The sequence below is a fragment of the Malurus melanocephalus genome, unplaced genomic scaffold (assembly GCF_030028575.1).
Source record: "Malurus melanocephalus ecotype Western Australia unplaced genomic scaffold, MMel_1.1 scaffold_7, whole genome shotgun sequence".
NCBI classification, from domain to species: domain Eukaryota; kingdom Metazoa; phylum Chordata; class Aves; order Passeriformes; family Maluridae; genus Malurus; species Malurus melanocephalus.
The window spans coordinates 1597633-1613113 of NW_026623239.1; the positions used below are offsets into that span (position 1 = coordinate 1597633).

Consider the following 15481-nt stretch of genomic DNA (forward strand, 5'->3'; position numbering starts at 1 on the left):
AGTGTGCAGATATCTTAACCTCTGAGATCCTAACGACTTGTGCATATTAGAGCAACTGTCAAATACGTATTGAATCTCTGTCTTTGTTTTAAACCTGAAAAAGAGCCTACTTACATTTTACAAGTGCACTTCAGAACAAACTACAGTTGCAGGAGTGCAGCCTTTCTGAATCATTATCTGTACTCATAGACACTGAGTGCTTTTGTTCTGTCACTTTATTACAGCTCTCCTAATAAAAAGTTTYTGCAAATAGTGGAAGCACCTAAACCAGATTTTTTTAAGTGTATTTGATTTTTACGTTATTTCTTTAAACAAAGACGTTTGTAAAGCACTATGTGTACAGTTATTCGGATGCTTTGTTTTAAAACAAAGGCAGAATTGGGTTTTCAGATGTTTTTGTATTAAACATTACTAACACAGAGGTACTGGCCACATCTCATGTGTGCTAAGGCCTCGTTAAACTTCAACAAAGCTTATTTGCAAGTCAGAGTGGTAAAAAAATGGTGTAATGGGAATAAAAGGTCCACTACACATTTCAAACTCTACAGCACATTGTAAAGGCTTGATAATGGCTGTGTGTGAAAGGGCCAGGACTGGGTTGCCTGCCACTTCAGTCTGTTCTCTGTTTGTGAGAGAAACTTAAGTAGCTCATACATTTGTGCTGCCACTCTGCTCAGAGGTGAAATTCACCCAGTGGGTCTGGTATTCAGGCACTTACAGAATGCTGTGATACTGCTTACAGGAGCAGTGTCACTGTCTAGTAGTAAGTGTTTGCAAAATACAGTCTTAACACAACCAGGACAGGCTATTAAAGYTTAATCTGTCCCTGCCCTGCTTCCTCAAAATCAAATGGAAAAAAGTTTATCTCAATTAGCTGYGTAAGCTTGATTCTCAGTTTCTACTAGACTAATACATTAGTAACAGAGAGGATAGACTGATTTCTTGCATTTGTATGGAACTGCTCTCTACCTAGTGACCATCTGGTACACATTAATATCTTCACAATGCCTTAGCTTTCCATTACAAGGAAGTTCTCTGTGTATTGGCAACATATGGTTCAAGAAATCTTTTTTTTCCCCAGAAAATGTGTCCCYTAGGCATATATTTCCTCTAGATTACTGTATTATGAAATGGTTTTCTTTAACCATACTTACAGCTTTCCTTAGAATTCCTCCTTTAAGCACACTTGAAAGTGTAAGTGTCTGGACAGAGATATAGGCATATAAATACATATCAAACACAGACACGAAACATGATTGCTACTTGGCAAGATTTTATTCTCTTTTACCTTTTTATCATGCAATGACTAATTGTTTTCTTATGTTGAGTGCAGCACTATTTGTAAGCTGACCAAATACTGTACACGTTATTGTTGTTGCTGAATGGGGTATTAACTTGAAGACTGGAACCCCATAAATGCTTGTACTGTGGTTTAATCCTTAGGGAAAAGAAAACATAAAAATTCCATAATTTCTGTTTTCTAGCCTGTTCTCTGCCCTTTTATTTGTCTCGTTTCTTGGGGACAAGTACTGGAGTTGACAAGCGTAAAATAGCGTTGGAATGAATGCTTTCAGGATCCAGCACATCCTTTCTTCAAGAGGGTGTTTGTGTTTCCAGTTGCTGGACCTTTACCTGTCTCTTTGGACGCAGACAGTCCTGCTGCAGGATTGCTGTGTGACAGGCAGCACATTTGGATTGGAGTTCATTCCCCTCTATCTGTGTGTAACCAATGTTCCCAGCCATGCTGTGGCTTATGGAAACCTTTTGAAAGAGGATAATGTTTGGCTTTTCTTTTCTGTTTGGGTGACATTCAAAGCTCTGTCCTAACAAAATACAGCATTTAATTTGCTGTTTTGAAGAAAGGTGGCTGGGAGAAACCACACTTTCTGTCATGAGAGGGTATAAAATAATCCACTGCCCTTGTCAGTATAAGCCTTCAGACTGACAGCCAGGGCTAAATTGTGTTTAACAGTTAGCTGTAGTTGAAGTTTGGCTTTGTGGTGAGAACACTGTGAATTTTATCAATTTTCCTTTCTAAGCATACAAGTTAAAGGAGTTCATTGTGTCCATGTCCTATGCAAAACATAGTCCAAAGTGCTTCCATATATAATTCAGTGCAGTAAATCAAAAGAGCTCCTCAAAAACTTGCAGAGTAGCACAGATATTTTTTTACTCTAAAATAATTAATATTCAACAGGGCTTCTTTAAATCATAACAGCATCTTAATAGAAGTTGCAGCATTTTGCTGACTTGGTAGTTCAACACCATGAAGCTGGTGAAAGGTCTGGATAAAATCAAGCACATGTGTGCATCAAAAAGCTTGGGGACATTGGTGGCCAACATTTAGATTTTTGATTGTTGGAGTGGAATTGAGGATCTAGGTTCATCATCTCTCTCTGCACTTCTGAGAGCTGGGGTGGCATGGTTTCAGAAGCCACTTAAAACAGCCCTTTTGAGATGCAGTTTTCAAAAGCTTTGTGCTTACCCAGTAGCTGTTTAAAATAAACTATAGAAGCACAGGCTCTGTGAGACTTTAAATTTCAGCTCCTTGTGTTGATCTGTGTCTGCCCCAGTGAGTCTCAAATTGTTTTTCTGAGCAGTGAAGCAAGATCAAGGGAAGGAGCTGGGAGAGGGTCCCTGCTAGGGCAGTCTGTAGCCTGGTGATTGGACTCCTCTCCAAGGGAAATTCATCTAAGAAAGGAAAATTAATTTGCTGGGCTGTTCAAAAGGAGACAGGAGAAAGGAGGGGTGTTGTCAGTCTGTCTGGCATTATCTCAAGAAAAAGCGTTATATTGCACRCTGTCTGTGAATAATCCAATTCTGTTAATTTGTGTTTGAGCATGTGTCAAAAATCTCCCTTTTAATGGGCTCTTTAAGAAAAGTAGGTAAGGGGATATGGTTACTCCACATCAAATTAAAGAGGCCCAGAACTCTTTGAGTCCTGATGAAAATAACTCACTTAGGYGTGTGTGCCGAAAGGAAACTTTCAGAATGGTTTTGAGGTCAAAGTGTTGTGGRTGGTGTTTGGTGCCCCCTCCCCAAAGCAGCTGAGCCACTGGAAAGTCCAGGTGRGAGCCATCTTTCAGAGACAGGCAGACTCCAAGCATCTCAAGCATTTTCAGTACTGATCTACTTTTTTGGATCTAGCTGCAAAGAACGTATGAATCTGCAAACACATCACTGTCCCAGCCAGACCGCCTTTGTAGTTGTGCTGTATTTCCAGTGGGGCATGTTCTGTGAATGTGCTGTCTCTTGGGGTGTGTATGATATGAGAGAAGCCTTTCAGTCTTGTTCAGGGCAACAATAACAATGTTTAGAGCATTTGTAATGGAAAAAAGGCATGTGAGACCTCAGTTTCAGCTGCTGCCRCAGTAATGGGTTCTTGGGCAGATCCACATGGTGAGGCATTGACTTCACTGTCACTCTGAGCAGAAATGGTGTTCAGTCTTGTGCTTATTGCAGAGCCATTTTGGCCCATCAGCTCACACAGGAGCAGCAGTGATGGTGCAGGTGGGTGTGAGCAGCTSGCCTGGGACATTTCCCACCGGAGAGGAATGCCACAGCGTGAGCATGCTGATGTTGGGTAGTCCTTCATTCCCCTGGGGGYGTGAGGTAGAGTGCCTCATGATGATGCCATTTGGTAGTTCTTCTGGCATTACTGTTCAGTTTCAGCCATTTTAGAAGTTGTTCTGTTTTAAATGGATTTTTTTATTTGCTTTTTGACTGAGCCAGTTCCAGACAGCATGGGCTGACACTTCAGTTTCASTCAGGCACATGTACTGAATCAGCCAAAGGATGCTTGACTCAGATGAAGTGTGCTTACCTTCTTTCATGTGCATTTAACTCTGTTGAGAAGCACAGAACTGCCAGTTCAGTGGCAGCACTCACAGCACCCTGATCTGGAAGGCTCAAGTCACCCCTTTCTTTGGAGTCATGTTTTGAAGGACTTTTGAAACATTGCTCAGCCTAAGGCAAGATGTTCACCCGTCACAGAAGCAAAGCAGTGCGTGCTTTCCTGAGCACGGGGAGGTGGCGTGGTAAGTGACTAATGAGCCTTGTCTTCCCTACCTGTATTTATAATGTGAACAGGACACTCCAGTTCCCTAGTCCCAAGCACCACCACTTCTGACTCTCGCGCTCGACAGGGTTATGATGCTAGGGGACGCATGCTGGATTGGAAGGATCCGCTTGGTTCATCTGAAAATACAGATCCATATGTGGCAGTTTCATCCCATAACCATCAAGACAAGAAGGGTAAGGCCTTGGAAATGACATCCTGTGGTGAGGAGGGAGGGGGAGGAGGACTAAAGTGTAACTGCTTCCAGCTGGCTCAGAGTAACATGTAATGAAACTCCTGTGCTATAATTAAAAGCTTATCGTAAAGGCTAAACAGCCAATCTTAGACTCAGTCCTCAATAATTCACTGCCTGCGGAACCACACAAAACAAACAGAAGTGTATGCCTTTATTGAGTTTTGTGGATGTGTTTGGGAAGGAGGGAAACAGTGGATTTAGCTCTCTTTAAATTTCATCTGCCCTGTTCCCTGACAAAGCAAGATCCATGGCTTCCTATTGTTCTTAAGGGTGCTTTTTTATGTTGCCTTCCTCTGAATTTCCAGGGCAGCACAGCAGATTCAGCTAATTTCACAYTGTATCCATCTCTCATCAACCACAGAATCATAGAATCGTGAAGTGCGTTGGTTTGAAAGGGACCTTAAAGATCATCTCTTTCCACACTCACCCCACCACCACTGCCATGACCAGGAACGTTTTCCACWTTGCCAGGTTGCTCCAAGTGCCATTCAACCTGGCCTTGAACCCTCGGAGCAGAGGATTTCTAATATCCAGTTTAACCTGTTGTCATGCTTTAGACCCTGGCTAAACGCCAAAGCACCCAGGACAGTTCCCCCCACACCTCTCGAAGAGGCAGAGGGGAGAGCAAAAGCCCAATTAACACCAGAATTTATGGCTTTTAGATAGGATAACATTGAAAGATTTGTATGCTCCAAAAATAAATGTGGTCAAAACAGGCTGAAAATCTTAAGTTGCAAAATAGATTTATTACTAAAAACTACTGAGAATACCGCACTAGGGAGGGGAACARAAGACAGGGGGAAAAAGGAAGGAAAAAAAATTGACATTTTAAGACACCTGTTTCCTCTCTGCAAACATGTTTCTCTCCCGATTCGCCCCCCACCCCTCCTGCCCTCCCACGCACAAGGGGGCAGGAGATGAGAGTTTTATGGCCAKTCCATCTCTGTACTGTTGTCTGTCCAGCACCATAGGAGAAGAGTTCTTACAGCTCCAAGCTGTGGAAGTTCTTTTCCCAAGAAACAGTCAGTGTATAACTGCCGGTGGCAAGGGATTCTTTACCTCGTGGGAGAAAGGAAAGCTGTCCTCCAAGGCTGACATGCTTCATTCTGAGGGCGAGGCCACTCTCAAATCTCCTGGCAGAACACAGCTTCCTCTAAGTATCCACTTGCTTCATACTTCTGGGGAGGCGGGGCACCTCTTCCCCCTTTTAGGCTTATGATCAGTTCAGTCCAGCCCAAGGTTCATTTATCTTGGGTACAGGGCCTTTCTCTCCTACAGGTCTCCCATTGAAGAACAGTCATTTCCAGAACAGCTTGTCTTCTCCATGGGKTTGAGCACCACAGCAAAAAGCAAAAAGCATCATTCTTCTCCTTTGACTCTCTTTGACCTTGGGTCTCTATTTTTTCTCACATCACCTCACCCTCCTCCTCTGTCCTTCCCCCCAGTGCATGGTRCTAACAACCTAAACACTAAGTGGCAGGCACATTCTATCTTGTTTTGAATTCTTCGTAAGTACAAGACCATACGTAATCACAGAGGTGTAACTAGCCTGTGCAATTGGCCCAAGCCTGACCAGCATCCTGTCCATCAMCCTCAGAGCCACAATGGATTGGCTCTAAAACACAGGGGGTAGGGCTCCTTTCACTGGAGAAGAAGGAGAAWGCTTCTAGAACTTTGTCACAGGAGCCATCTTTGTGGTTTCTTGGTCCCATCCCCCCACCACCAAAAAAACAGACCAAGCAAAACCAGGACACATGTCTAATTTCAGTTTGAAGCCATTCCCCTTGTTCTATCACTATATGCGTGTGTAAAAAGTTCCTCTCCAGCTCTTTTGTATCCTCTTTGAGGTCCTGGAAGGTTGCTATAACATTTTCCCAGAGCCTTCTTTTCCTCAGCCTGAGCAACCCCAGCCCTCTCAGCCTGTCTTCATAGGAGAGGTGCTCCAGCCCTCTGATCAGCTTTGTGGTCCATGTATTTCCTGTGCTRGGGACCCCAGAGCTGGACGCAGCACTGCAGGTGGGGTCTCAGCAGAGCAGAGGGGCAGAATCCCCTCCCTCCCCTGCTGCCCACTCTGCTTTGAATGCAGCCCAGGACACRWTTGGCTCTCTGGGCTGTGGGCACACACTGCTGGCTCATGTCCAGCCTTTCATACACCAGCCCCCAAATCCTTCTCCGCAGCGGTGCTCTCATTCCATCCATCCCTCAGCCTGCATTGATACTGGAAGTTGCCCTGACTCAGTTACTTTGCACTTGGCCTTGTTAAACCCCAAGGTTCTCATGGACCTGCTTCTCAATCTTGTCCAGGTCCCTCTGGATRGCATCCCAGCCCTCAGGTGTGTCGGTCACACCACAGAGCTCAATGTCATCTGCAAACTTGCTAAAGGTTCACTCAATGCCACTCTGTCATTAGGGAGCACACTGGTCCCAGCACTGACCCCTGAGGGACACCACTTGTCACTGTTCCCATTCAGACATCGAGCCATTGACTGCTATCCTCTGGATAAGACTGTCCAACAAATTCCTTATCCATTAAATTATCCATCTCTCTCCAGTTTACAGAGAAAGTTGTTGTGTGGGACCATATCAAAGGTCTTAGCAAATTCTAATAAATGACATCTGTAGCTCTTTGTCCATTGATGGAGTCTSTGCACCAGGTTGGTCATGCAGCACTTTTTCTTTGTGAAGCTGTGCTGGCTTGAGCACCTTCCCATCCTCCATGTGCCTTAGTAGAGCTTCTAGGAAGATATCTTCCATGATCCTCCCAGGCACAGAGATAATGGGACTGACAGYTGGTCGTTAACGGTTTTTCTTTCTATCTTTTTTTAAGGCAGGTGCAATGTTTCCCTTTTTCCAGTCACCTCTGATTTCACCTGACAGCTTTTCAAATATTATGAAGAGTGGATTGGTAATTAAATCAGCCAGTTCCTGGGACTCTCTGATACATCTCACCAGGTTCAATAGGTTTAGGTATGTTCAGGTTCTTCAAGTTGTCCCAAAACTCATTTTCCCTTGCAGTGGGATGGACTTTGCTCCCCCTTACCCTGTCTTGTGGACCATACAGTCAATAGGTGTGGAAAGAGAGGCTGCAAGTGAAGGCTGAGGGAAAAAACTTGTTGAGCACCTCAGCCTTCTCCTTGTCCACTGCAGTTTTCCAGCCTTGCTTACCAGGTGAAGCACACCTTCCTCAGCCTCCCCTTTCTGGCTGACACACTTCTTGTTATTCTTTGCATCCCCTGCCAAGTTCAGCTCCAGCTAACCCTTGACCCCATCCTAACAAAACCARACTGTGTTCCTATACTTCTTCCATGATATGTGTCCCTTCTTCCATCACCTGTTCATTTCATTTTTGCCCTTCAGTTTGGCCAGCAGGTCCCAATACAACTATCCAGTCTCTTCCTTGCCCAATTCCTTTCCCCCTAGGTTTCACTAGCTTTTCCCTCTTGGAAGACACCATTAAAGGTCTGCCAGCTCTGTTCTGCTCCCTTGTCCTTGAGGGCAGTTTCCTTATTGAGGGGTCCTTTTGACCTCCTTGAAGAGCTGAAAGTTTGATTTCCTAAAATTCGGGGTCCTGGCTTTACTCTTTGCCTGACCCATGTGCCTGAGGACTGTGCACGGTCACTGCTGCCCAKGCTGCTGCCACTCTTAACGTCCCTGATCAGTTCACTTGAGCTGGTGACCATCAGGTCYGGTATCTCAATTAGATACTGACAGATTAACCTACTCTAAAGTAACCATTGAAGTAAAACTGAGAGCAGGCCTACTTACTGTGCCTCAGTCCCCCTGTATTCAGTGACACCTGAGCATAAAATACCTTTCAGAGTGTGGTCATTACCATGCATTAAACGATGCATAGGTGACTGCTCTTGTGGAGAGGTTCTTTGTTGTATTTTTCACACACCAAAATGTTGGGATTGAAGTGTCATTTCACAGTTGGTGAAATGGTGCTGAAGCACCGGGTCTAATGTAAACCAGTTGGCCTCCAGTCCCCCTTTGACATACATACAGAGAATTATGCAGAGAATTGCCAAAATTTGCCACTTGAATGTGTTTAAAGAAGAATAACCTTTTCTCCTATGCAAGGATGGTGATGCCCCTCATTGCATCTTGACCCTCATCATTCTTCCAGCCCCTTTAAATCTATATCTCAGAGAGTTTCAAATGGTTCCTTTCAAACAGGGGAGTTAGGTTCAAATAGCTCCACTGCCTAGAGAGATCTGATCCTTGTTATTCTTCTCCAGGGTGTTCTTAGATCTCTTCTTTCAATCTCTGTTCTGTTGAAGATGTTTTGCTCTGTGTGGACTAATTAAGTGCTCAGTGTGTCAGAAGGAAGACGAGTATGAGCAAAACTCACTTGCTGAGTGGCTAGGGCACTCACCAGGGGCAGAAACACATGAGTTCAGTTCTTTCTGCTATGAATACTTGATATAAAACACTTAAAATATTAATTGAAATGTGGATTCCAGTCTCTGTTGTTCATGCATTTTATATGAAAAACTCATTAGACAGAAGCATCAGCTGTTCCTGGAGAAGCTACTGACATGCCAGACCTGATTCTTTGCACTGTCTGCCCAAACTAGTAGGTTACTAAATCATATTCCTTCCCCCCATCTGACCTGCTGAATCTCGAATTCGCTGCATTAGTTGTGGAGGCTTTCAGCAAGGGGTGATGAGCACATTAACATCACAGAACAGTCTTCCACAGAGCTGCACTGRCAGCTGCTGGTGGTCTGGACCCAGACTGTGACCTCAGTGTCGCTTATTCATAACAGCCCCAGATACACGGTGCCTCCCACAGTCCAGGGATATCCAGGGTTTCTCACTGAACTCCCCAGGATTGACCTCAAAGAGTCTTCACAGTTCCTAACCATGAAGTTAATGGGCATCGCCTGGCTGGCCCAGCAGAGACAAAGCCTGAAGCACTTTTCCAGCTGAGGAGGTCGGTCAAATTAGGTGGGAAATACAGTAAAATTTCTTGAGATGCCATGGAAAACATTAATCTAGTAGCCTTGGCTTTTAGATTTATTGGCAGGAAGTTGAATATAAGGATTTAATCCTTATGGCAGAGGATGTGCAGTTGTCCCCCACCTCCCAGCTCATTATCTCTTCTCTACTTAAAAAGGGAAAAACTCTCCTGTTTGACCAATTTCTTTGCAGAGCTTGGTCCTGTAGATACTCTGGGAGAAAAACTACAAAATCTAAACCAAAAAAAGTGAATTTCTAGAACACGATCTGTCTTACCTATGTGTTAAGCACAGAGCCTTGTTGTACCCTGCAGACCTGTGGGCTGCTGAGCCTTGGCAGAGGAAGGTTCAGGTGGATGCAGTACTCAAAATCATAATTTCAGGTGCAAAGAACTGACAATACTGAAGATGAAAGCTCACTCTCCTAATTCCTGTTAAGACTCAGCTTGAGATATCATCTTCATTTTTTTTTAATTCCTCGTCCCTGGCTCTTCAGCTGTAGAAAGGCAGTTGAGAAAAAGTGTTTTCTGAGTATCACTTACACAGTGGAGGGAAGGCAGACAACCCTGCATGCCCTCCTAAAGATGGTATGTGATTTACCTACCATTCCCCTTTCTCTCAGCAATGTCAGTGATCATGCTGACCATCAAAGAAATTAGGATCTTTTCTTTTTCTGTCCAATCCATCAGTAAAACTTGTTACACAAAATACTTCAAGTGAAAGGACATTCCTTAGAAAGGCTAGTGTTCCCACTTGTGAAAGTAAGTGGTATCTTTCTCTTGTCCACCCTGAAAGGGAGAGATGTCGTTAAGGAGATTTGAGTAGGAGTGATGGACAGAAGGAAAGAAAGAAGGGAGAGAGGGAGGGATCCTTGAACACAGCCCCTCGGCTGCCGCCAGACAAGGGAGTGGTGTCAGAAACTGTCAATGGTGGAAGATCTGCCCCTTTATGTACCCGGAGGAATGCAGAGACATGTACGCATTTTAATGGCACTGTTTGTTATGTGTGGGTCCCTGCTGCATGAGTCTCTGCAAAACAATGCTTAATAGACGGAAAGCTGGCTCTTAAAAGCATCTTGTATGCCACTAGCAGCTTTCAGAAGGAAATGCAGTGAAAAATATTAATAAATGTGTAGCTGTTGGATTGTAATAATTTTTGCTTCAATTCACTGACTGATGAAGTGGCTTGCATTCAATACTTCCCTCCCTAGGGAGTGATGGTTACCAAAAAGCCTGATAAGCACTTGACAGGGTCATTTAAATATCACGGGTTCTTTGGTGCCTAATTACGAATATTGACAAAGCTGGAAGCAGTTTACACCCATCAAAACAATGGCGGCAGAGGTGACCGCATGGTTGTTTGCCATTACCCTCTACTTGTGTGTTGCTGCTCCTTGCCTTGCCCACTCGGAGCCAGATGGCTTCAAAATTCTATTGAGTTGTTGTTTCAAAAGGGCAAAGGAAAGAGTTCTCACACAAAATTAAATCAAGAATTGTTATGTTTGCAACCTTTCTTTCAAGATTTTGTTTCCACTTTTGCTGTGATTTCTTTTGCTTTTACACGTTCACAAAGAACTTTTTTTTAAAAAAAAAAATATTTTCTCCTTGTTTTGCAAGGTACTTTGTGTTTTTCTTCATTGGTTGTGTCTATTCCTTTGAGCAGTGTTTTCTTTCTTTTTTTCTGTGCTCACAAATGGCTCCTTACTGATTGTACTAATTGTAATAGAATCCACTTGCTGTTTCCTTTACTGTAACACGGTTGCTTTGATGATGTCACATCCATCCATATGCTTCACTTTTAATTCAGTGCAGGCATCTTGGGGAATATCTGTGGGGGCGTGAAGACGGGGTTCTTTTAAAGGGTTGACTCATGGGAATGTGACATTTGTGTGCCACAGCTTTAGTAGCTAAATATACTCTGGGACTGTTGTTTCTGAGCTACATCGYATTTCTTGCCAAGATGAAAATGTGTAGTGCAACCCATAGAGTGGGAATTGTGCACTGCCATCCCATTGGCATTTTCATTTTGGCCATTAAGGAATTTGCCCTTTTTATTGCAAGGATTAAAAAAAAAAAAAAAAAAAAAAAAAAAAAGAAAAAAATTGCTCTGATTGGGCAAACTGCAACCCTCTTTCCTATTCTCTGCCCATCTTCCCAGAAAAAAAAAAAAAGGCAAAAGAACAGCACGTGTTCTAGAGTATGTTTACATTTTGTTTTCTTTCTTGCTGTGTTTTAGTGTTAATTTAATTGTGTGTTTCTCACCTTTGTTGAAAGTTTCCCTAACCTTGCTGTCTAACCTTCCCCTGCTGCCATTGTACTTGGTCTTCCTCCCTCCACGGTCGGAGTCATGCAGCTCCTCCTGYGGAGCGCTCCAAGGCTTTACCCTTGGTAACCCCGGTAGTGCCGTAGTGGTACGTCCCTCTCTAGTCATCCTACTAACAAAGGGGGAGTAGAGATGTACAGCTCTTCGACAGGCCTCCATGAAGGAAACAAAGGGATTTTCATCAAGAGTAGCTGGCCTTGTCCCTCATTATCCTGCTCTCTTTCTCTGCTGCCTAGTATTCTTCCTGCCTCTGTTCAGAAATGCCTCATGCTTTTCTAGTAGTGGGTTCATTAGCGCAAATGTAGCCAACAGCTTGGTGTTTTCACTCAGTCCCTAACTGTCTGGAACCTGCCTTTTAATCACAGTTTCGATAAATCGGTTGAAAATTCAGGTTACTATTTTGTGGCTGTGCTACAGCTTCTTGTTCTCAGCCTTCAAGTAAAAGTGGCTGAGGTGGGCACTGAACAACAAAAGTGCAGCGGCTAGCAGTCTTTAATGTTGGTAGTCTTACTTGTCTCAGCACTCGTTAGGTGCAGATTGTGAGGTGGTATCTTCTTTACTTGGCAAGCCATGTAACAAAGGTAAAAAGCTGATGAGAGGTGGGATATGATGAACACAGTTTATAGAGTTAAGAGTTGTTGGTTGATTTGGATATCAAGAATACTTTCTCCTTTAGAGAYGGTATCTGGTAGCACCTATTATTTTACAGATTGTATAATCTATATTATTATGACGGAGAATAACTGCAGCCCTTCCTCTGGTACATCATTAGCAGTAGTCACCTCCTCTATTTGGAAAGGGCTGTGCTCTCTGAGACCCTAAGAGTTGTTCCTTTCAAAACATGCCTCCTCCAGAAGTTATTTCATATTGTACACAAGTGGCAGTGTTACTAAATTTTACTGTGCTTATCACTACTTGAAAGATTTGCCAAGTGCTGACAATGCTTGTCTCTGGAGAGTCTGCAAATGTTCAGGCAGATTCTGCTGCAGTGAGACTAAATTTTAAGAAACTTCAGGTACAGTTATGATAAAGAATGTAAAGTGCTGATATAACAAGATACTTTACAAGCAGACATGAAATGGGCAGGGGAAAAAAGCTGTGGCAAAACAAATCTTCAGACTCTTTCTTTTACATAAATTTCTTTTTTCTTTTTTTTTTGCATAAATTAAATAACTGATATTCACCACAGGAGAGCTGAGTTTTGCACCAAGAAGTACATTTGCAGAGTATGCTTTTACGCAAAAATACTGTTATATGCTAATGTGTGCAWGGATGTAAAAGATTCAAAGCAGTTTCTGTATCAGAGGAAATGGAGGAACACTATTATTACCTTGTTGGCATTATGTAATGATTCAGATAAGGAATTAAAGTGGCACAAAATTCATCAAAACTTAAAATTTGARTCAGTGTTTGCAAGTCTGAGTGGAAGGGCTTGGGCTTTCAAGGTGAAGCAAATAGTCTGTATTTCATCAGTATCATCATCCTGAGACTGTCAGAAGGAACTGATTGATCCCAAAACAAGGGTAAGGCATATTTCAAGCCACTGTATGCCATACACAAAACAATTACAAGTCCTTTGCAGATCACTAAGTTTCAAGTGCTGAGGAAACACTGGAGATTGATCCTTCATTTTCTGTACTTTTAAGTCTTTTGCCCATAGTCTGATAAAAGAATGTTGCGAGAAAAGGAGTAGAAAATGGCTCTGATTCTGTCTATGATTCTGTAGCATGTGGCTGAGGTTTGGACTGGGAGGTGTGGTACTCAAAGCTGTAGTGGTTCACAAAGTGATTTTACCTAGACAAGACAGCATGGATTTTAGTCAGTTTAAACTTGTATACATCTGGATTAAAAGGTACTGACTTTTCCCATTAGGATGGAAACACTGGTTGTTTGGATGAGTCTGTGCTAAACAAAGCACTATAGATTTCTTTTTCTGAAATGTTCTTAAGTAAATTAGCATCAGCTTGCTGTGAACATCCCTGTTTCCAGAAAGAGGCCTTATTTATATACTAGCTGCTTGACTGAAATTTTTTAAAAASTATTTTTTAAGACATCCAACCAAGCCTGTATTTGCCTAAAATGGCTCTAATGAGCAACTTGTCCAGGAACTGAATGTCTCGTARACTAATCCCAGCATATCTGCGGTGGAGCACTATTTCAGCACCATATCAGATAAACACTAGAAAGCCATTGCTAACAGTTAAATGGGACCAAATTTCCCACATGGCTTTTAGTGGCCAGATACCTGAGTCACTAGACCAGGCTAATAACTCACAAACATACCAGAAGATTGATGACCTCACCACACTGGAATTGCTGGTATCCAGTAACATGCACAGGGAGGGCTGTGCACTCAGAATTAAGGGAATACACYAGACTTGTCCAGACAAATGACACTGATCCTCCTTCTGTTGTCTTGCATTTATGAGCTGTCTGCTCCTGTCTCAGATTACATCTTCAAGTTCAAAGACTGGCAGCAGAAAAGTAGATGCTGATTAATAAAATGGAAATTGTATATAAAATTAATGAAAGAAGATTGCTGGAAGAATGTTTCTAACAATAATCTTCCTTCAAACTTGCTTTTATTATGCTTTTGTAAGTTTCTCTGAGAACAAGAGTGAAGAGGCAGAGCAGAGGCAAGGCACTCAGAAAAGGTGTCAGGAGCTGAATCCATGAGCAGAGCATCATCCTTAAGCAAATTTTAGTCAAACATGGGATTATAAGAGTACAGGGCAGTGATATAGTGTGTCTTCTCTGTGGCGAAGTCTTCATTTCAAATCTTACGTGAAGAAAGCTCCAGCTCATTTMGTCGCAGATTTTCTATAGTAGCCATCTGAAAGTGTAAGGAAAGAAACAGATTTCACTGCAAAAGACAGGCAAGGATGAGGAAATCAAAATGRTGCTGGGGTTATATTCTAGCACATACCTACTGCCTGTGCCACACTTAAATGCCTATACTTTAGCAATTGGTATTTTCAGAACTCAAAATGTTTCTATGTCTCACTTAGCAGTACAGATTTCAGATTTAACTAGCAGAAGTGGAAATGTTGAGTGRCAATATTAGAACAAGAGCGATTTCCTGTTTAGTAGCCAAAAAAAATTACATCGTTGATGATAGAGAGACTGTTGATGTGCAACCTCTGGTTATGAAAACAGAGCTTCTCTGCTCCCAAAGTAGTGGATCCTTCAAGTAAAAGAATGTTGAAGTTTAAAATAGATACCATCAAATGTCAAATGTGGCTTCTGGAAACAGCAGGTATCCTTGACCTGTAATTGTCCACCTGCATAGATTTCAAGTCAGGCTGTGTGTTTCTAGGCTGCAATGAGCAGTAAATGCTTGTCTTACTAAAAGAGGGGAAAACTGCCATTGCCCCAGGACCCTGATGTGCTTTTTTTCAATAGAAGAGGCCACATCCAATTTGTCAATGCAGCTGCTCAGGGTTCGGGGCACTAGAGTTATTGTGTGGTGGACCAGATCCCCAGCTGCATTCAGCCACWGTCACTCGGTGAGGAGGGCTCAGTGGAGGAACACAGACTGCCTCGTGCTCTTGTTTGACCTTTGTAGCACTGACATATTTATCAGGAGCCGGGAATTTGCTGTAGGGTGTGCTTGCTCCACAGAGCCACTACTCTGWCTAGAAATAGCAAAGCATAATTGGTGGACAGGATGTTGGGTAACCCCCAGTTTCATTTTTGTGATGTTTATATTGATTATAAGGAGGTCTTGTGCCATAAAGAGATGCTGAATTGGGAGGGCAGTCTAGTCCTTTAAAACAAGAGATTTCTGAAACTCCTTTGAAATTCAAAGGGGTTTAATAGCAGAAAATCTAATAGCTGAAAGGCATTTAAAGCACCTTTTAGTGTTGTTAATGTCAGTGTACAATT

General features: G+C 42.8%; 1 protein-coding gene across 5 annotated transcripts in view; it reads left to right on the top strand.

The window, feature by feature from the left end:
• SEMA6A (semaphorin 6A) overlaps positions 1–15481 on the top strand; it is a 119689-nt gene that overhangs the window by 86659 nt on the left and 17549 nt on the right. For 3 of the 5 annotated variants that reach the window (XM_057372243.1, XM_057372261.1, XM_057372252.1), the window contains one exon: positions 4090–4254. The exons of the other annotated variants lie outside the window; for them this stretch is intronic. In XM_057372243.1, the coding sequence (XP_057228226.1) occupies positions 4090–4254 (165 nt within the window). The remainder of the gene's footprint in view (positions 1–4089; positions 4255–15481) is intronic. 5 annotated transcript variants of the gene reach the window in all.